Source organism: Alligator mississippiensis, chromosome 3 (assembly GCF_030867095.1).
Source record: "Alligator mississippiensis isolate rAllMis1 chromosome 3, rAllMis1, whole genome shotgun sequence".
Lineage (NCBI taxonomy): Eukaryota > Metazoa > Chordata > Crocodylia > Alligatoridae > Alligator > Alligator mississippiensis.
Window position 1 is genome coordinate 234,021,447 of NC_081826.1, and position 21,901 is coordinate 234,043,347.

A 21,901-nucleotide genomic window follows, 5' to 3' on the forward strand; every position below is an offset into this window, starting at 1 on the left:
CACCATTTAAAGTTTTGTTTTTCTCATTTTACTTTCAGAGCAAAGAAAGCTGACACTAGTCAGCTTAATTTCTGGTCATTGTGTGCTTGTAAACACAGCTAAAGTACGTGTTGAATACTGTTAGGGAAAAATCATCCAGATTAAAAAGTTTCATTAAAGATCCAATGTTCACTGGAAGTTATATAGATTAAATAAAAATATATATGGATTAAATAAATATATACATATAGGCTAAGCCTAAACAATCTGGCAGTGTCCCCTTAAATGAATGAACCACAGCAGAAAGTGAAGTCCAAGGCAGTGTAGTTTAAGATGACATCATATTATAGTTGTTTAGCCTTAAAATCCACCATTCCTAAATCTTCCAAAGACTGGTTTGAAGATTTCAGTGTGCTGTATAAATCTGTGCACAAACAGATACATAAAAGTGGAAAGATCTAAAATTTCATAAGTGATAGTTATTTACATTAACTTCTTTTCTAAAGGATGTAAAAATTTAACGTGTTCTTAAAATCTGGATGCTGGAACAGGTGCTAATTAACTCTGTTACCTGTGGAAACTCAAAATTTAGTAATTCATATAAAAATACCTTTTGAAATCAACTTCTGAAAATTTACCAAAAAAAGAAAATGGTTAATTAAATATTACAAAACTGAATGTGAACTCCTTTCCAGGAAAAGAGCATACACCATCAGAATGAAAACAATTTTTAGAATTGTTGAGATTAAAGCAATTTTGAACATTAAGGTATACTTTGAAAAAAGGAAATGCGAATTTTCTAAATATTCAAAACTACTGTCTCCCCCTTATTTTATTTATCTTATGTACCATTAGAAAACAAAACCACACATATTACTCCCATGTATTCAGTCACTGAGTTGCTTGTAATTACATCTGTGTAATTATATATTCAATCTACATAAGCAACCCATTTCAAAGACAGATATAAAAAGGCACACTGCATAGCCTTAGAAGTTTACTGTTTTTAAAAAACTGAGAATGAGGGAGTAATAAGGGGTTGTGTCATTTATCACAGATGTTCAATAAGCACCGATAACGTTTTACTGTTCAACCACGTAACTAGTATCAGCAGTGTATTGTTGGTTTACCCACCTCATAGTGATGTTGAAGTAATTAGATATAGATGTCATGGCCTAGGTCAGCGTTTCTCAATACATGGGTTGTGACCCAAAAGTGGGTCACAAGAATATATGAATGAGTTGCAAATAAACTTTAAAATGGATTCTCCTTTCCAAAGGAAAATGTGGGAAACCATGGCTCTTCCCCTGCAGGCTGGAAGTTCCAGCCTGCAAGGGGCTGCTTGGGGCCCCCCTTCCGCACACACCCACCTCCTGCCCCACATACTAAGGGGGGCTGGGGGCAGAAGTGAGGGGCACTGGGCCAGGACTAGCCATCCATGTTTACAAATGGGTCCTGGTACAAAAAGAGGTAGAGAACCACTGGCCTAGGTAACTGAAGACAATAAGGGTCTTGCAGTATTTATATAAAGACTGAGAAACACATAGTCCCACCTCGCCTCAAAGCATGCTGCCCATTTGTTCTCTTACCTTCAACTGCTGTGCCGCTGGGAGTCACTTGCTTTATATGAAAACAAATGCAGCTGAAAATATTATTTTTAGACCCCTGGCATAAGTCCAATACTCTGAGGATTGGACATGGGAAAGCCTGGGTCTGAACCGGTACCAGGGCTGTCTGGTGCTAAATCTCAACACTCACTTGAATGTTGGGGGTTAGCATGGGGCAGCTGTGGAGTCCAGAATAAAGCCAGCCCCTGTCCAATTGGTGGGAGTAGGCTGGGGCAGCTCAAGGGCCTTAACTCAGGTATATACCTGGAAGATGCCAGGCATACAGCTGGGGATGGAGAAGTTTCTCACCTCCCAGCTGCACATACTACTTCAGAGAGGTACCCGACATAAGCAGTGTGGGATGGAAAAGCTCTCACCCCTGGCTGGTGGCACCAGGTAGCTCTTTAAACACAGAAGTGCAGCTGGGAGAGGGGGATCCTTCCCCATTTCTCACTGCACAGGTTAGACACCTCTTTAAACCAGCACACTGTTTAAAGAGGCATCTGGCATGTGCACCAGGGGATGGGGGAGGTCCTCCATTTCCAGCTGCACCATTAGCCTGACATTGGGGAGCCGCTCCCTGATTTTGGGTTTTTGGCATTCAGGAATGTAAAAAAAAGCAGACAGACATTCAGCTGGGGTGTGGAGCTGCATTCCCTTTTTTTAAAGGTCCAGGACACTATAAGCCTAACATCAAGGAAGGGCTCCCTGATGCTGGGCTCATGGCACTCCAGACCTTTAAAAAGCAGACATGCAGCTGGGAGCCCCAGGTGCACACCCTTTACATTCCCAGTCACCTGCAGAATGTCACCTGGAGAATAAGGAGCTCCTAGCTTCCCAGCTACTGCTTCCATGTTTGTGGGGGCAGGAAGGGGAAGAGGGCAACAGGGAAGTACAGTCAGGGAGCAAGGAGCTTCCTGATCCCCAACTGTAGGTGCCCCTCTGTGTTGGCAGCTGTGCAGTTGAAGTCTGAAGAACTTTAAATCGTCTACCAGGAGCTTTAGTAGCTGTCACCTCTTGCACTGCCCAGTACTCATCAAGAACTAAAAAGCTCAATATTTGTTTTAAATTTCAAACAACAGTGTCTGGTAAGGATGCATATGCAAGCAAATGTATGTTAGTCAGCTTGGAGGAGGCATAATTTAGTGTGAAAATGTATCTTCATTTTCAAGTAATGAGGGTTAATCAGTAAGATTTGAAATGCTAAAACAAAAAAGTAATATACGGCAAGAGTCTCAGATAAGTTTTGAAATTCTTTTCAGACAACCATTGCCATGGAGGATTTCTCACAAAATAAAAAACAGCCCTTTGACAGGAACAACACCATTCTATTTTCGTGTTATTAAAAAAGAATAATCGTCTTTTCTTTTGGCTATGAGTTAATGAGAAGTTAACTTCCGTAGGAAGAAACATGATCTAGGATACAAACACTTACTTCAACAGAACCAATCTTCCTGGATCTTGGAAGGGGTGACTTTCTGTGTATGTGAATTGGGTCTGAAACCATGGGCTTGAACAGAACTACTGAACGATCCGTTTCATCCCTCCTGGAAGCATGCACCTCCTCATCACTATCATTTCTATGTGTGGTTTTCTTGGGGCCTTCGTTCTACAAGCAAAGATTACTTGTTCATGTTAGCATCAGACTTTGTGACATTTGGACACAAAAATCCATTAAGTAACATGAGTAACACAAAAAGCTTAAGTTATTTTATACACATAAGATGTTAGTTGTATGCATGTAGCTTAAAGCTTTTAAACTATAAAAGTGGTACTTAACAGTTTTTTTACACACCTACAAAAAGTATCTACTACTTTAACTACTTGCAACTTATCACAATGTACACAATGACACCTACCTGCACCCTTATATTTTACATCATACTGTCTTTGTACAGGTTCCTTGCTGGATGCAAATGTAAAGTTTTGGCCCCTAACTGAAATCAGTGGTAAAACGGCTGCCAAATTAAATGGGGTAGGACTAAGCCCAGAATCTTCAAATTTGTAATGCTTAATTATTTAACTATACAAGCATCCAGGTAGAACTGCAAATATCACTGTTTTACTCAAATTATTTTGTGTGTCACTTTGGGCAGTTGTCACAACATCAGAAAAAGCATGACTACCTGCTGAAGCCATTTTTCCCCTATGCAATTTTAAGAATCTTCAACAACGAATTAAAGTCATAAAAAATCATAAAAAGCTGAGATCATATATGCTGTAAAAAACATACTTTTAGGATAAGCAGATATAAGGTTACCAAATACAGTATCTGTTTGCAATTGAAGGATCAGAATTATAACATTTTGCAATTTAGTTTACAGATTATTTAATAGCTCTGAGCACACAAAAGGATTTTTAAAGTTTAATTTGCAAGTGAAGGAGCATTTTTCTTAGTTTTTTTAGAAATCAGCAAGTCCATGAACTTAAATATATTTATTATTTTAATATAATTTTAAGTTAAATATTACCTCTCTGGAGGCAGGTCTATATCCATAACCAGCTGGTAAGTTTTTATCCTCTTCACAACCTTTAGCTCCTGGACTGAAGTGCAGCTCAACATGAAAACGTTCCTCTGAAGACGGTTCCTAGAGAAAGTGAACAATACATGTACTCTTTAATATACAGCCTGAATTAACCATCTCTGCAGATGGTTTTTTTTTCAGTTTACTTAATTACCTTGTTTGGATCCTCGTACAACATGATAACAATCTGAGTCATGTAATTAAGTTCATTGACAACATTGAGATAATCCATAGCTCGCTTCCACTGATCATCTTTTGATTCCTTAAAAGTAAATGAAACATTTTGTAACATGTATTTAAAAAAAATAAAAAGATACTAGCACAGGGCCTTAGGGCCCAATCCCAGCATACAGGGTCCAGCTAAGGCTGTGTGGGGCACAATCTGGCCAGCAGCTTAGTTCCATGCATTCACCTGTCCCATGGGGTCCAAAGTTTGAGCACCACTCATCTACGCAATCAATTAGTCTGACAAAATCTAAGCTGGGGGCCTGTTTTATTTGTTTGTTTTTTTTTAACCACATTTCCACATACCTCCCTAATAGTCTCCCCTTCAAAATTTGTTCTAAAGCTTTGCAGCCTATTAAAGCATAGGCAAAGAAATGCTTGACGCTCTTTCCAAAAGGGAATGTTTTGAGAGGGCAGCAGCTAGTAGGTTTTAATTGTTGCAGGTGAATGAGCTGAGAATGTTCAAAGGCAGCAAGCTTACTTCAGCATTAGCCCTGGATGAAGAAGCATTAAACCTAAAGTGAGTAATGCTGCATTTGGATCGTTAAAAATATCGCTGCTATCTAACCTACTAATTTTATGTGCCAGTTCTTACAAAATTCTGGGATGAAGAGTAACTAGTTCCCTCAACTTGAATTCATTAAGTGATAAGTTTTACTGTTGCCTCAGCTGTGATAATTTTCCTTCATGTAGCCTCATTCCCATTAACCATTCTTGTTTTGGCTCCTATCAATCACCACTGCTGTCCTCCTGGAAACTGAGGCAAATCATTCATGTTGGTATCTAAACTATAATTAGGCTATCTTAAAGTTCTACCTAAGTAGGAGGAACTGAAGAGTTCAAATGCAAGTCTCTGCCTGGAAATTACCATACATTAGAAGTTACACTAAAAGTAACCTTAAATATTTTCCCTTGTATTTTTCTACTAAACCAAAGAGTTCCCAGCTGACCTGCGTGCATAATACAAATGCAAATGTTTTATAATATTTTGGAACAGGAATTAGGTTGACATTTTCAAAGAAGCCTAGAGGAGTTGGGCACCCAACGCCTATTTATTTTTAATTGGTTCTGGACACAATTTCCTTAGGTTCCTTTTATCACAGCATTTGCTCCAACATAAAAATGTTCAACTTGCATCACATAAGGCACCGTATCGAAGGATTGATAGTAGAGAGTGGACATGACTCTCGCTGGTGAAATATAATCGAGTGCGAACGTGACGTTCTGGAGACATAACACCTCTAGAGTACCTAAAACGAGAAATACAGGAAAATCTTGGTTAGTGAATCATAAGGCATTTAGATGTACCTACATTACAGATCATAGCAGCCATTTTTTTAATTAGACACAGTTAAGTAATTAGTTTTACTGTTTAAATAGCATGCGTCTAAAAGCATTTCAAATATGCAAGTTACAAACATTTACTTTTAGTCAACAGAAATAAGAAAACTTTATGTATGTATGCAAAACATTAAAACTTACAGAGGGTGGAGTTTGTTTACTGTATCATCATCTTGAGTTCTCTGAAGGTCAGAACGAATTTTCCTAACTAGAGGAGTACAGTATCCTTTGGCAATCTCTAATTTTTCAGCATTGGAAATACCATATTCCTAGACAGGAAGAAATTAATTTATTGAAAGCAAACCATATAACACACAGAGAAGTGAACCTTCAATTGAAATCTTGTACGTGAAAATAGCTAGCCACCTGCTACATTGTTGTGGTTGCAAACCATGGTCTAAATGTAAGTATTGTTGTTCACAATCAGTGTTAGGAATGTCTGAAGAGGTTTCCCTATTTTTCTTCTGCCAACAAGCTTGCGTATTAGGCCTGTGCAAAGTGGCTAGTATTTGCTTTGGATTCGGATTCAGCCATTTCAGGGGACAGTGATTTGATTTGGCAATTCGAATCACTGTCCTAAGTTGAGTTGGCTGAATCTGATTTGGTGATTCGGCCATCACTGAATTGGCTGAATCGAACAGGCCCCATCCCCTGCCCGCTCACCCAGCCCCATCAGTGGCTGCCCCCCCCCCCCAGCATCATGGCACTTAAAAACAAACAAAGCTCTGCACTCATTGGCTCCTGCTAGAAAGTGGGGGGTGATCCCTGCTGCTCCCCACTACCCTGCATTGTGTTGGGGGGGGCTCTGCCATAAGACCCTAGAGGTCCCGACAGCTGCTGCAGCAGCCGGGGAATGAGACAGGGCTTTTTATTTTTTTAAAGTGCCAGGACGCTGGCACTGGTCAGGACAGCCATTGACAGGGCTGGAAGAGTGGGCAGTGATCAGGGGATGGGGTCTGGCAGGGGTTCCCCCCTGGTCCCCTACCCTCTTCTCCAGCGCCCCCCCCCACCCCCTAATTACCTGCATGGAGCCTGGGTCCAGCTCCCTGAAGTGGCAAGCGGGGAATGTACAATTCTCCAAGTCTTCTCCAAATTGATTTGGAGGCTTTGAATCAATTCAGACCTTTTAATTGGTCTCCTGATACAAATCGGAGATTTGGCCGCCGAATCGGGCTGAATCGAATCAGCAACTGAAGCTTTGCACTGCCCTCTTGCTTATACCAAGTATGTTCTGAAAGTGTTTACTCTTGTGGCCTGAGATGCAGAGGTTTTAATTTCTTTACCTCACTACCAACTGTTAAAAAAGACGCATCTTCCTTTCCTACTTTTGAAAGACATTTGGTGGTCAAATCTATCTGGAAAAAAAGAATAAGGAACCCCTCCCTCCAGGTGTTCTGTAATGAGTAACATCACCAGCCTACAGCATATTGCTGTATTATTCTCAGCCTGACTGAATCTGGACATCAAGGGATCTGAAAGACAAGCATAGTTAAAAGACTACCATGGCAGGATATCCCTTGCATTCTTATCACCTTGGGTACTGAGCATACTACCACGTAAACAGAATCGTCTCATTTCTATTTGTGAATCACCACCAAAGACAATCAAAATCTACTCAATGCAAAGCTTCACTACATTAGTCTGAATTGTAACTTAAATGAATTTCCTTGGGGTTAAAGCACACTGAAAAGCAATAGCAATCTGTCTCGCTTATAATTTTTTCAGTCATTATAGTCAATGAAATAATACTTATTCACCTTCATACCACTCCACGCACCATACTAAATCGTATAGTGCTTCAATTTTAACTCCTTCAGAAAACAGGAGAATTTCTCATGAAAAGTAGGTTTCTGTATTTAACATCCTATCAATATCAAATACAGCAAACAAGAATCTGAGGTTACTATACCAGGAGTTTAAATAGTAGCATTAACACACACACACACAAAAAATAAAAAATGGATAGTTTGCATTTCCAACATGGGAGGAAAAAAAGGCTTTAAATAAGTTAGGTGAATATCCACTTTTTTGTACAACCAGCAGTTACAGGTGACCCTCTGAACACCTGGCATTATATATTTCTGTAATGCTGTACAGCACACACTAGCTCACAAAACCAGCTTCATTCTTCTAATTGTACTTGACACCCCAATATTTCAGTGCAGTTCATTCTCTGTAAAAAAAACTTACAATATACTAAAGAAAAAAAATATAAATAATTTGTGTGTTAATTTGTATTTTCTCAACCTTTCAGTTTCTCAGTGTGTTACCTAGTCCCATGGTCAACCCCAACCAGTCAATAGCTTTAGAAGGTCCTTACAGGGTATTTCAAGTAAAGTTAACCAAGATTAAAACAAACAAACAAACAAAAACCCAAAACACCCCAATCCAAAATACAGCGGCATTTTTTTCTAGTTTTTGATGAGTCAAATAAAAGGGTTATGTAGTTAAGGCACTTTTTTTTCAATTAGTCAACAGCACACAAGGAGGAAATATGGCTAGGATCATTATCAATTTGAACAACTAAGCGCCCTATTTTCAGCATAATCAACTCTGGGTGAGCTTCAGTCAAAGTTTAAAGTAAGGCTTAAGTATTCTGCCACGATGCCTAATCTTGACAAGGCATTGTCTGGCATTGTCTATTAAAAAAGGGAAATAAACCCCCCCAAAGGTAGAGCCATGATATAAAGAAACTAATATGTTTTCATCCCTATAATCTTCTTTTTCAGGTGCTTGGCTGGTACATTTTGGTCATGTGCCAAAGCTCCAACTAATTGCCACTTTGGGCTTAGGGAAAGAAAGACCCCCCCGCACAAAAATCAACTTTCTGTGGTAAAACTGAGAGGTAACTAGATGTTTTCTGCAGTATGAGAATGCGAATCACCTACTAAGATTAATTGGGCATGATGGGTACATGTATACTAACTTTCTGACAGTTAAGCCGGCTTAATTTTAATTTAACTTTCAGAGTGTACACACACGGAGCAGCGTCAGCTTAAATGCGAGTGTGGTGAAGCACCTTTGGGGTGCTTGCCATGTGGCAGAGGCTGCAATAGGCTGGGGCAGAGCCCAGCAGAGGAGGCAGTTTAGGGAACCCCCCCAGGTTCATTCAAAGGGGAAAGGTGTGTGGCGGAGCACCCTTGAGGGTGCTCACTACTTCGGGGCTGCCACAGGCTCCAGTGCAGGAGAAACCCCCTAGGTACCATTTAAAGGGGGAAGGTGTGTGGCAGGACAGTCGGTGCCTGCCACTTTAAAACCAAAGCTAACCAGCCAGCAGGTGCTTTAGTAAGGCAGCCATTTTAGATCTCTGGCTGCCTATATAAACTGCACCCTGCTGGGAGTGGGTGGCCTGGTGGGGCTCTGTGGTGTGGGAGACCCCAGGAAATGCCAGGCGAGTTATCACCCTGGTGAAAGGCGGGTCGGGGCGCCTTAACCCCTATCCCCAACAACTGGGTGGGTCTGGTAACACCAGAGGTAGTCAGGGCCAGGCATGGCTAAGGCCACCTAAGCCCTGTCGGGAACAACACCCCAAGGAGGGAGAGTGGGGGTCAGGCATGGCTGAGGCCACCTGAGCCCTGTAGGGTGCAAGACCCGGAGGAAAGATAGTTGGGGCCAGGCATGGCTACAGCCACCCGAGCCCACCAGGGAGGGAAGCCCCATAGCCCTGAGTGAAGGGGGCGGTGTGGAGCCCCAACTGAAGGGGACAGAAATGAGTAGCGCCAAGCAAGGGGGGCGGTGTGGAGCCCTACATGAGGGGCCGGTGTGGAGCCCTGAGCATGGAGAGTAGGCCCAAGTAAGTCTTCGGATGCCTGAGGCTGAAATTTGGGCCAGAGGCAGAGTAGAGGGGGCTCAGCCCAAGAGAGAGGGGCGAGTCCTGACCCCAGTAAGTCCTTCACTGCTGGCAGGCTGAATGTGGGTCAAAAGTAAGATCTGAAGTAGCACCATGACCTGCTGCTCCAGGTGGGGAGTGAGAGTCCCCTGTGAGACCCCGGAGCAGCATTTGTGGTGTGAGGTACCCCAGTTCCCACATCCAGGAAGGTGGACCCAAGAGAGAGAGTGGGGCTAGTGAGAGCCCGGAGGTAGAGTACCCCCTCGACTGGTCAACGCTGGGGTCAGGACCAGGAAGGTCAAAAGGGCCAAGGGCCCACTGCGAGGGATGCCCAGAGCTGAGTTCCTGGGGTCGCGCCTGGCCTTGGAGGTGAGGCCAGGCCTGTGTGGCCGAAGGTCCCAGGGGGACCACACCCAAGAGGGGAGATAGCTACGGGGAACTTAGCAGCTCGAATGATGGCAGAGTAGGCCACCTGAGTGGAGGGATTGAAGCGGGGTCCTGATAGGAGGATTCTGGAGCCCAGCGTGGGGCTGGTGTTACTAATAGCTGGATGCTCTGTGAGGCATGCCTTCAAGGTGTATTATCTTGAGCCACGTTAGTTAACTTAGTTCACAAGATGGCTGCTACCCGTGTCAAGGAGCTGTATGTGTGTAAGCTCTGATGTGATGTAATTTAAGTCAACTTAGTTAAGTCGGCTTAGTTAAGTAGCTTTATTTTAAATCAGCTTAGTATATGTGTACGCACCCAATCTCACCTACTCACCCAATCTGCACCTACCATTGCAGACACTGGTGGCACCTTGGCATCCTATTTTCTGTCTGTGGCTGTTTAGTTTCTGATGGACTATAATGTTTTAGAATACCATATTGTCTCACATACAAACACCCCCCAAATAAGATGCACACCTCGTTTTCAGAAGGCAGAACGTATATTTAAAAAAAAAAAAGAAACAGATTTCTCCAGAGTCATGGCTGACTGGCCAACAGAGTAAGTTCTCATGGAAACGAAGTGTCCAGAAAGTGAGACATCCCAGAAGACAGTGAGTGAGGCAGCAGGAACTTCCTACCATACCAGGAAATTCCTGCTGCCTCGCCCACTATTTTCTGGGATGCCGCCATTCCTGGACACTCAAGGGAAGTCTTCCTGAGAACAATGTCACACACAGTTAGGTTGCAGACCTTTGCAAGGGCAGTAACAAGACTGTTAGCTCTTCACTGGAAGTAGTTCTTTATACAAGTTTCTGTAAATTAAGCATTGTTCCAAGATCACAAGCCTCATCCAGAGACTACCAGCAGCTCACTTGCTACTTTAGGCACAAGCTACAGTGTTCAGCCAATATCTATGGCTATGAGAGGGTTAGCATAGAACTTCAACTTGCTAAGCCAGATGAACACTAGCCATCTTGGTAGCTGTATAGCATGCACATGGTCTTCAGGCATACTTCTTTTCAACCAAGGAAAAGATCTTTCCTGCTTAATATATGCACCCTAATTTTGGGTGTCTGATTTCGAAGGGGGGAGGGAAAGGGGGAAGAGGTGCATGCCATATGTGGAAAGATATAGAAGTCTAAGATATTGGCCTCATCAGAGAACTTGACTTAAGATATGCAGGATGCTGGACTTGATCAAATGGTCCCTCTGGGCTCAACTCTATGAAATCTTGACCCGAGTGTATTCTTTTGCTCAAGAACTCTAAATTTTTAGCAGCAGTAAGTCCCATTTGGTTTAAATTATTTTAAAAGTCAACTTTAGCCTCAGTTCAGTGAGATTATGATGTCTGTTGCAAACAACCCAAGAACAAATTTTGAAAGCAAAAAGTTGACAAAAATGTAACTTCAGATATAGGTAAACTTTGATTACTATTATAATGAACCTAAGTAAACCTTTGAAAGACAAATGAGAACGGGCAGTTGGGAAATAAGACCTAGACATATGCTCTAAATTTTTTGGAATGCGACAGATTAGATAAACTAGAATTATTAACTTATATTGAGGCCAACTAATCTATTCTTTACTAGCAATGTTCAATTTCACCAGTAAATGAAAGGTTGACTGAAGGTTTCTAGCTATTCATGGCTTTTTGAACACCGAAAACAGAAAGTATTTTTCAGAGATGTGGATTGAAGGCAATAATAATAAATATTGTGCAATACTTACCTGAGGAATCACAATGTCAGCTAATGCCTTTGAAAGCCTGTATAATTCCATTGTGTTTTCTAATTTTAAGGAACCATTATGCTGGACATCATATTTTATACAGTCATAAATATCAGGGATTTTGCTGATATCATATCTTCCATTCTTTGTTTTAAAGTCCTTTTCCAACTTGGACCACCTACGCAGCATTAGTTCTAGCGTTTCACTATGGTAAAGCTGAATATCTAGACAGATGAATATTTGTATTTTAGTGCTTAAAGTTTAAATCAGTTAAAAGCTATTTTGCTGAGTGATTAAAGTATTACTGTGATTACAACTTCAAAATTAACCTCAAAGATAAAAGCAATATTAGTTTACTCCAGGTGACAGCCGATTAGGATAACATAATTGAAAGCCTGGGAATATTCTTACAAAAGGTACCCAAACTTTAATCTGAAAAAAATCTAAAAAAGGGAATAAGTATGCATATGGGTAGTCCTGCTGCTACCTGCACAGCTATGCCAGCAGAATCAAGACATGCCCTCAAGAGTATCACCAGCTTGTCAGGCAGACTTACAGTGGTTAGAACAGGAGAATTCACTAAATTGCAGACCATGACAAATCAAGAATTGCTCAGGGACTTAGTTTAAAATTAGATGCATTTTTTTTCCTGAAGACAAGTAGGAGTTATGCCCCATTTCTCTCTCACTCCTGTAACAATCCAAGACCAGAAGCTAGAGATAGAGGGAGCCAGGTCGCCGCCAAGAAAAGGAATGTATACTCTCTGGGGCACGGCAAGAATTTGGAAGAAAACAGACACAGGAAAACATCAATATTAAACTATCAATTCAAGTCCTACAGAACTGTAGCCATTAAATGCTGTTTTAATGGTTTACAACGTATAGAGGACAATTTGTACACCATGGGCAGGTCTACACGTGTGCATTTACTGTGCAGTAATCGAAATTACTGAGCAGTACAGGTGCACATCTACACATGCATGCCCGTCCTGCACAGTAAATATGGCAACTTATGCTGACTTGAGTGGAAATTTGATACCCGCATCATGAAGATATCAAAATGTATACCCAATCAGTTACTGCGAAGTAATGCATATGTAGACACCTTATTGCATAGTAACACTGTGAGTGTGTGGACTGATTTGGGACCAAAGTCAGTCCACACACACACAACGTTAATATGCTTTAGCACCTGCACGTATAGATGCTGACCTACTTCCACTTACTGCGCAATAAATTTAAGCCAGCGTAAATGCATGTGTAGACATGCCCAGTGAGATCTTTCACTGCTTTTGAACAAACAAAAATCTTCAGTGAAGAGACTAATATTCAAAGTCAGTCTTCACTCATATTTATAGCAGTCTATTTTTCCTGCCCTTCTCTGATCTCAGATCTACAGGCATTCCAGTCCTTGCATTATTCTTAAAATATCTGAGTAGTCAACTGCTTTAGTTTCTAGTATAAAAACCAGATGATATAACTGTTAACTGTAACGTCACCACAGATGGTTGGTTTTTTTTTAATTAAACTTGTTGCTAATTTTAACCAGTAAAATCTCTATGCTAAAACTATACACTCAAGATCAATTTATATGAACTCCCAAAATATCTTTTATGAAATGATTTAGATTAGATATGAGCAGATTTAGATTAGACATTAAGAAAAATTTCTTTAGAGTGAGGTTTGCCAAAATCTGGAATGGGCTTCCAAGGGAAGTGGTGCTCTCCCTTATCCTGGAGATCTTTAAGAGAAGACTAGACAAGCACCTAGCTGGGGTCATCTGACCCCAGCGCTCTTTACTGCCCAGGGCATGACGTTGGACTCAATGATTTACTAAGGTCCCTTCCGACCCTAAAAATCTATGAAATATGAAGAGCAAGCCTAATAAAGAAAGGTTGCATGTCTTATGCCTGTGCAAAGTTAGTAGTCTAAAATGGATAAAGTAAAATCTAAAAATATTTTTGTTACCTGCAGACTTGGGATCTTCCATTCGCTGCCTGATTTGAGAGGTCAAGCTCTGGATCAAGGAATATACTTTGTCACATGTCTTCACAGGATTTTTTATCACTTGCATTGATTTTATTAGAGAGATGCTTCCAGATGGATTAAGCTGCAATTTGACATAAAAACATAGTATTTTATTATCATTTTTGTCCATTAGGAGACTATTAATCAGGGATATATCCTCTGACATCACTAAATCAATGACAGTTTATGTCAGAGAAGATATGACAATGGATGGATCACTTTAGGCATGGCCTGTTCATATACTCTCCCACTAAAGTAGTAGTGCCCAGCCTTCTTGCCCTGCAGGCTGGATGAGTGGTATGAATTCAGCCTGCAGGCCTGATCAAGCTGCCCTCTCACCCTGATCCAGCCACACTATCTGATCTGCAGGACTCCTCATGTGTCTGGATACTTGGCAGTAGAGGAGAGGCAATTAACGCTGCCACCACTCCCCTGCTGCCAAACTTCCAGACACTTGAGGTGTCCAGCCAGCTGAATGATGCAGTTCCATGGGCCAGACCTGACCTACAGACCAAGGGTTGAACACCCATATTCTAAAGCATCTACTTTTGCCTTTGTCAAAACAGGAGACTAGGTTGGGGGACAATCACCTTGTTTTACTTTGTAGCAAGCCTATGTAATCTACATTCTATTACACTGTTTTAGGGCTGGTATGGAGAATGAAATTTTTTCTAGGACAATAAAGTACATATTCTGATTAGCTCAAATTTATAAGTATTCCATGTTTCCTACAACCTCTTTATTAAAATTTGTTACAGAAGTGTACAAGGGAGTCCACCCCCCTATTCCCAACCCCACCCTGAGATGAAGACCTATTGTCTTCATCCAAGTATTAGAATACAGACTGCTCACTTATTTTGTTTAACAGAATGCTATTCATGTAATATATTCTAACCTTTTCATAGTCTTCAGGAGTAAATTCTCTGTCTCGCTGGAGTATTTCATGAAGCCTTGCCTTAACACGATGTTGGCAGCTACTTAAAGAATCACTGTCACTGTCCAATAGACCATTCATATTAGCACTTTTTACCATTTGGACAAGAATAGGAGTCAGTTCTCCCTCCAAAGCTAGTAGTCCCTGGAGAAAACATGACAGTCACCAGACAGGAAACAATCATCAAAAAGGATGCCCTAAAATGTTGACCCAATATGTTAGTGTAAACTAGAGATTGTTCAAATAACTTGCCAATAATTGAAATACTACCCTCAAACCTTATTCATTCCATGAAGCCTGTACATAACTTTATTTTGTTCCCTTTCCCACATTAGGCTTCCTGGCAGAGATTAGAAGCATAGGGGGAGAAACAAATTTATTTAGTATAAAGATGGATGAAGGATTGTGAAATTATTTCACAGACATTAGGACTGGAAGGGACTTCATGAGAACATTGGGTCCAGCCCCCTGCCAAAAGGGCAGGAAGTCAGCTGGGGTCAGATGACCGCAGCAAGATAACCATCCAAACATGTCCAGAGTAGATGCTTGTACCACTTCTGGAGGGAGTCTATTCCAGACTCTGGAGACTCAGACAGTAAAGAAGTTTTTCATTATGTCCAGTCTACTTATGTCTTACTGAGAGGTGACTTATTGAGAAGGGTGAAATGCTTTGCAGTGACTGCAAAATAGAAGGATGCACTAATGATATCCACACCATTCCTCTTCTGATGATTGGATAGTTTCTAACGTAAGGGATGAGAACTTGCTCCTTCCATGAGTCATAAGTTCACCCTAAACACACTTAACTTTTTATTTAGTGTACTGAAGCCATATATTATCCCCCCATCTCCTAATGAACATAAATAAGGGTTTTACCAAGAGCTTCATGTTGAAAAGTTTCCCACAGTACCTTTGCAAAAGCTGCTGCAGTCATCTGAACTCGTCCCTCATCAGAAGCATATATTTTGAGATCATGTCGATACGTACTATGTAATCTAAGTAAACCACATCCAGGAAATCCAGCATAATCTCCTACCAAAAAAACATTCTTCTTAGGCTCTCATTCTGTACTTGTTCATTTTTGGAAGGGTCTAATTTATGACATACAGTGCAGGAAAATTACCTTGTCCACCGGGGTACATGCACCTGAAAGCTCTTCCAAGCTCCTCGGCTTGAACCCTGCCTGCAGGGGTCAATTCTCCTCCCCATTTTAGAACTAGTAGTAAGGAAGGCTCATTTCTTTTGCTATCTAATCAAATGCAGAAAGAGAAGTTAGAAGCAACAGGACAAAAAATCCAAACATCTATTTAAGGGCAAAAGTAGTATTCAGTCCTGTGCATCTCATTTAAGAGCTATTCTATCTCTAGAGTTATACTTTAAAAAAATCAAGCATAATTCAACCAAACATTGAAACAAAGCATAACTCGGACATTTTAAGAAAGCAACAAAACTTGTATTACAGAGAAAACAAACAGGTAAGAAACCTCATATATATCAAGAATCAGCAAGTTGATGTTTTGTGCACTAACTACTTGTAAATATCCATGAATAAAATTTTAAGGGTTTTAGAAACTCATGAAAGAAACAGGTGGTGGTAGTACATGGAAAAATGTAAGTTTTCTACAAGATACTTCTGATGTATAGTTTATAAAATTTTTTCCCTATATATTTTCTGCTACTCAAGAAACCATGTTAAAATGCAAATTACATCTATAATTATAGAAACTCAGCAACTTGAGATCGCTACTCACAGTATCACAACAAAAACACTGATGTAAGGCAATATGGTGCTTATTTGCCCACAACACAAATGTTAATTTACATACAGTATTCATTCTGTTTTGCTAACCACCATGTACTCTAGAGTTAATACATAAGCATACTATATACTATTTTAAGTGACAATGTGTCAATAATATTGTACCTTCTTCTTCACTTGAAGTTTTTGGGCAACCATGAGGGAGATACGTTAACTGGACTTTGCGATTTATGCCAGAAAAATGTCCATACCTAAAGTGGAAGAAAAAAGCATGCTAAGATTCACAAAGACTGTCAAATGCATACTCTATTTTACCACACTCCTCTATCACTTTGACATACACTAAACCCAAGAATCTGTCCTGTCTGTTGTGTTTAACCTGTTCTCGTAGACAAGATTCAATAAAAAGTTTTAAATGGCCATCATTTAATTATACATTACACCTTCTCACTGCACTGCCCAAGAAATTAATTGTGGAGTTCTCACCTAGAACAGGAAGACCCCTATACTTTCTGTTGATGCTTAATTTATTCTATCCACCCTTTACTGTTTTTTTAAATATCAGTTTCAGCAGTAAATGGCAAAGTGAAACTACCATAAGTTAAAGACATAAGATATTAAGATTTTCTCCATGTTATGATGAATTTTCACATTAGATGAGAGTTACCAAGAACAAGATCTTTTATTTATTATACTCTATACAATTTGCTACATATAAACAGAACACAACAAAAATTCTATTTACTGTATTACAGAAGTGTCTCTGGGCTCCACCTGTATCTAGCACAACAGTATTCTAATCACTACATAAGAAGAGACAGTCTTTGCTTCAAAAAGCTTACTCTCCAACTGGACATGACTAATAAATCTTTAGAACAAAGAAGTCTCCTCCTTATAAGCAGAGAAATGAAAGACAGCACAGATTAAGTACCACAAATCATCCACAAAACTAGAGTAGAGAGAGGAATTAACCCAGCTCTCCTCAGTACCATCCAATTTCTTAAATCACAAGATTATCCTTTTACTCAATACGTTTAAAAAACTAAGTGCATGATGGGCTTAATCTTTTTTAACATTATAATCTAAAGATTATTCACATTTTGATAATGAAAGAGATCAAAACAATCATTTCAGTACTGATGTGAGGCTAAAAGATGCACTTACATCTCCAACACAGTTTTCAGCTGTTCTAGTTTTGCTTTGCTTTCTTCAATTTCAGAGTCATTGTTTTGTCCAAGTTCTACTAGAAGCTGTCTTGCTATATCAAGCACTTCCTAACAGAGAAAGCAAAACAAAACAAAAAAGTATATGAACAAATTCTTATATTTATCTGACTGTTGAAGAACTAACACTAACAACAACAACAACAACAAACTTGCCTGCAACTGTTTTGGTTTTTTCAGTTTTAATTTTCCAGACTTATATCCATCACATTTTTCAAAGAGATCAAAAAACCTTTAGGAGAAAGCATAACCAATTTAAAACACATCAAATATAATGCTAGATATTAATATACTTTATGGCAATAAACAGATTATCACGTTTAAAAAAAATAAAAGGAAGTGAGGCTGGAACTAAATCCCTAAATCAGAAAGCGTCTGAACTATGGAGAAAGTTTGTTCAGATGCTAGTGTCACAGGTCTGTCTCTGCTCACTTTAGTCTCATGCCATTAGCCAATGCCTTAAAGTTTTCCTGCTCTCTAGCTAAGACTGGAAAAAAGTACTAAACTAAACAAAAGGATATGAAGAATCCTCAGAAATGACTGTATCTATTCTCAATTTTCAAACAAACAAGTAACAAAAGAACACTGAACAGAAAGCCAAAAGTTACTAACTATACAATATTAATCATATAGCTCTAAATAATTAAGGCATATATGCTCTTTATGATGTGAGGACATAATCCGGTCCTAAAACAATAATAATAATTGCAGTGATACCTACTGATGGATCAGGGTCCCATTGTACAGACACATTACAAAAAAGATGGAAAGTACGCATTTATGGGGTCAACAAACTAAGTAACCTAGAGACAAAAAGGACAAAAATTGGCAGAGGATGGGAACATCTCTCATGAAGGGCTTTACATGCAAAGACTAACAGTTTGTGAAAGTAATACAGGGAAAACGAAAGAAAGGGTAGTAACAGAGAGGCAAAGAGGAGACATGGTCAAAGTAGTGAAAAGGGAATATTATCTTTGCCTCAACATTTTGAACAAGATAAAAAATGCATCTATCAAGGCAGGAGTGAAGGTGGTTACATTAGCAGGAAACACAAGTTGAAGGAGGCCTTGAAAGAAAGATTTAACTATGTAGGCAAGGGAAGGGACATATCATAGAGCGTAGAGTCAAGATTTAAACAAAAGCTTGTACCTAGTGTCATAACCCAGTGAGTTTGGTGCCTCGGCACTATGGAATTTTCTTGACACACGAGAGCCTCTTGCACAGCGAGGGTCTTTGCGGCATAAAGAACCCGCGTGCAGGAGAGAGTTCCCGCCACTTTGCAGCTGTCTTTGCAGGATGCATTCTCTTTGCAGCACAGAAATGCATGGTGCAAAGAGTTCCCGCCATTCGGATGCAAATTCATGCCCCGCAATTGGCTAGTGCTAAATTATTCACACGTGGCGGCCGGTAATTGGCTTGCTGGCCGTTTAAAAATTAGCGCGACTTCCGCCCAAGTCGAAGAGCTTTGAGCACGCTGCAGAGTGCCTCTTAGAGATCCGACTTGCGGCTAGCTGATCGATAGACTGATCACCTATCGATCCTTCTTTCCGTCGCCGAACGCAGTCCCAGACGTACCCTTTCCCCGCTGGCTTGAATTACGGACGAATTTACTGGCATTGGCCTCGCCAGCTGGAGCAACTCACATTGTTGTCCAGACGACCGAACCATTTCCGTCGCAGCCACCCGCGACGTAACTAAAGTTTTTTGCAACCATTAAGCTTGTCAGCCTCTCTATTCACCAGCCCGCCCTGACGAACGGGTAAATTCTGAATCACCTCGAGTCGGTTCAGCCCAGCCGAGACATGGCGACGAGGATGGGATCGGGATCACCGCGGCACATGCCAATGGGATCAAAGGGCACGGTGATGGAGAAGAACTTAATTGGGTGCTGCCCCTGACGCACCGGGAACCGCCACGTAGAGAATGCTAACGATCTATGGGCGCATATCGCTTACCACCAGGCGGAAGAAGGGGAGGAAAGAAGTATTGATGGTTACTTCTCCGTAAAAAGAGAAGAAGCCGTGGTGAAAGAATGGAGAACAAAGCTATCCCTAGGGGAGTTCGGATGCATAGTGGGGAGCGACCAGGTTTACTATCGGCCCCCGGAAGAAACATCAACAATATCCCTAGCCGGGGCGAAAGCGCGGAAGGCAGAAAAGCTGACCCCCGCTCAGGAGTTCGCCCAATGCACCCAATACTTAAAGGAGGGGGGGAACCCACCCCCGCGGACTGGTTCAACTGTCCGCGGACCGGATTTGGTGCCTGAGTCGCGGGGCCATGAGCTCCTCGTTCAGCTACGGGAGGATTTGGAAACTACGGGCCGAAGTGGGGTGTAATTAAATGGAAAAAGGGAAAGATGATAAATGTGCTGTTCCGTGCAGTAACGGGCCTACTGAGGGAATACGCGAATCTGGAGGCTCAGATGTATACTGCGGGTAAAGAATCGCTGGAGCGGACAGCAAAGGGCTCCGGAGCAGCGTTTATTAACGGTGCCAGCCGCATGATGCTGCTAGCAGAAAATGGCGCTGAAAGAAGCGCGAGCTACCCGGGGAACCCGGAAAGGATGGGCGGAGTTATGGAAGACCCAGCGGGGATTCCCTTGGTGACTCCACCCCCTGAGGTGACATCATTCCCTGCAATCACGCCTCTTTACCACAGGGAGGGGGCAATGGGAGGAGGGATGTACCCAATGCTCCCAGACGCAGAATTTAACCCTCTCTCTGCCGCAGCTTACCCGATAGCTGTGACGAAGCATGTTGAGGATGAAGATGGTGCTACACGTACCACCACTATCTCTCGTACACGCACCAGACCAGAGATTCAAGAGCTTTGCAAAGAATCCAAAATAAGGCCGGAAGAAACCTTGGCCATATGGTTAGGAAGACTGATAGTGGAATTTGGATCGGACACTCTGGATAAAGAAGAAGCGAGTGCCCTGACACGACAAGCAGCGTGGATCGGAGGGCGCGCTACTGATTTGAATGTGGTCATGGACAGTGCCCACTGGCCCATCCCACTCCCGGCGCTTGTAGTAGGACAGGTAACCCACAAATTTCACACCTGGCATGAGGGTTGCCCGAAGAAGGCTACAGCAGAACAACTTCTCCTGGCTATAGTTGGAGTGTCGTATCTCTCATGGAGCCCAAAACAAATCCTATGGGACTAACAGCAGTCCAGCGTAAAGAGAGATGGGCTCATCGTCACCTATCGGACCCCGGGGCTATTCCAACGCCCTTGGAGGCTATAGATGCCTGCGTGGAGGTGTACGGAGGAGCGAATGCTGTTACACTCCGACTCTTCTTGAACCCAATAGCAGGACAACCAGTGGGAAGTCTTTTAGGCCATCTCCCACGATTGCAGGCACTTATGAAGCAAGGTGAGGAAGCTTCTAATGACGCAAAGGATCGACCTTCAGCGTACCTGGCTGCAACATTGAGGCCTAGGCGTCAAGGGTATACCCCTCAGCGAGAGCCATGGGGGTCGCCTCCAAGGACCCCAAAAGAAAGAACCTCAAAGGAAAGAACTCTGAAGGAAAGAACTATGTTTGGATTTCTTCTCGCTCACACCGGACTAACAAAGGCTCAATTGAGACTTTTGGGAGACAAGGCCCAGGCCAGTATGGCTGAAACAACGGGATTTAATTTTGAGGATCCGTCAAAAAACGAGTAATGGCCGTTGGCTCCGCCGGTGGCCTTCCTCAACTCAGACCTGATCCTACTGATTCTCGACCATATGCTGAACTCACTGTTTACAACCCTACCGATCCGGATGACAAACAACAGGTATCCTTCCTTCTTGACACTGGAGCTCAGACCAATGTGATTACCTCGATGATACCTCACCAAAAGACCACCAAGACGATCAAAGTACAAGGGCTTAATGCTATCGCCGTCACAACGAAGGTCAAGTTTTGGGTTCAGGACCACCAATATCCCCTAGAAGCTGTTCTAGGGGACATCAACATTTTAGGAATCCCGGGGATAAAAACGCTTGACCTCAGGGAACAAGTGCTACAGGCATTACCCGTAATTATCCCAGAGCAGGACTGGCATCAACCAACACTTGGTGACACTTCCACCTGGCGATATCGGCCAATCCCAACTAAGGATTCTCTGAAACAGTCCCTTACTAACCTTCTGCAGCAACTTGAGCGACGAGGCTGTATTAAGACCGTAACAGCCAGCACCTACCTATCATCAGGATGGGGAGTGGCGAAACCTGGGAAGCCTAATGAAGCTCGGTTGGTTGTAGACTATCGAGAAGTCAATAAAAGATGCCAAGTACTTCAACAACCTA

General features: G+C 41.7%; 1 protein-coding gene across 17 annotated transcripts in view; it reads right to left on the bottom strand.

Annotated features, from left to right (window-relative positions):
• Window positions 1–21,901, bottom strand: part of PPIP5K2 (diphosphoinositol pentakisphosphate kinase 2) — a 91,815-nt gene that overhangs the window by 18,329 nt on the left and 51,585 nt on the right. For all 17 annotated transcript variants that reach the window (XR_009461079.1, XM_019484003.2, XM_059724974.1 and 14 more), the window contains 13 exons: window positions 17,762–17,837; window positions 17,547–17,656; window positions 16,548–16,633; window positions 15,747–15,872; window positions 15,534–15,655; window positions 14,585–14,767; window positions 13,630–13,771; window positions 11,663–11,886; window positions 5,819–5,946; window positions 5,472–5,586; window positions 4,266–4,373; window positions 4,058–4,174; window positions 3,022–3,195 (listed from right to left, as the gene is read on the bottom strand). Coding sequence is in view for 16 of the 17 variants with exons in the window: in XM_019484003.2 (XP_019339548.1) it covers window positions 3,022–3,195; window positions 4,058–4,174; window positions 4,266–4,373; window positions 5,472–5,586; window positions 5,819–5,946; window positions 11,663–11,886; window positions 13,630–13,771; window positions 14,585–14,767; window positions 15,534–15,655; window positions 15,747–15,872; window positions 16,548–16,633; window positions 17,547–17,656; window positions 17,762–17,837 (1,711 nt within the window). In the remaining variant the exon portion in view is untranslated. The remainder of the gene's footprint in view (window positions 1–3,021; window positions 3,196–4,057; window positions 4,175–4,265; window positions 4,374–5,471; window positions 5,587–5,818; window positions 5,947–11,662; window positions 11,887–13,629; window positions 13,772–14,584; window positions 14,768–15,533; window positions 15,656–15,746; window positions 15,873–16,547; window positions 16,634–17,546; window positions 17,657–17,761; window positions 17,838–21,901) is intronic.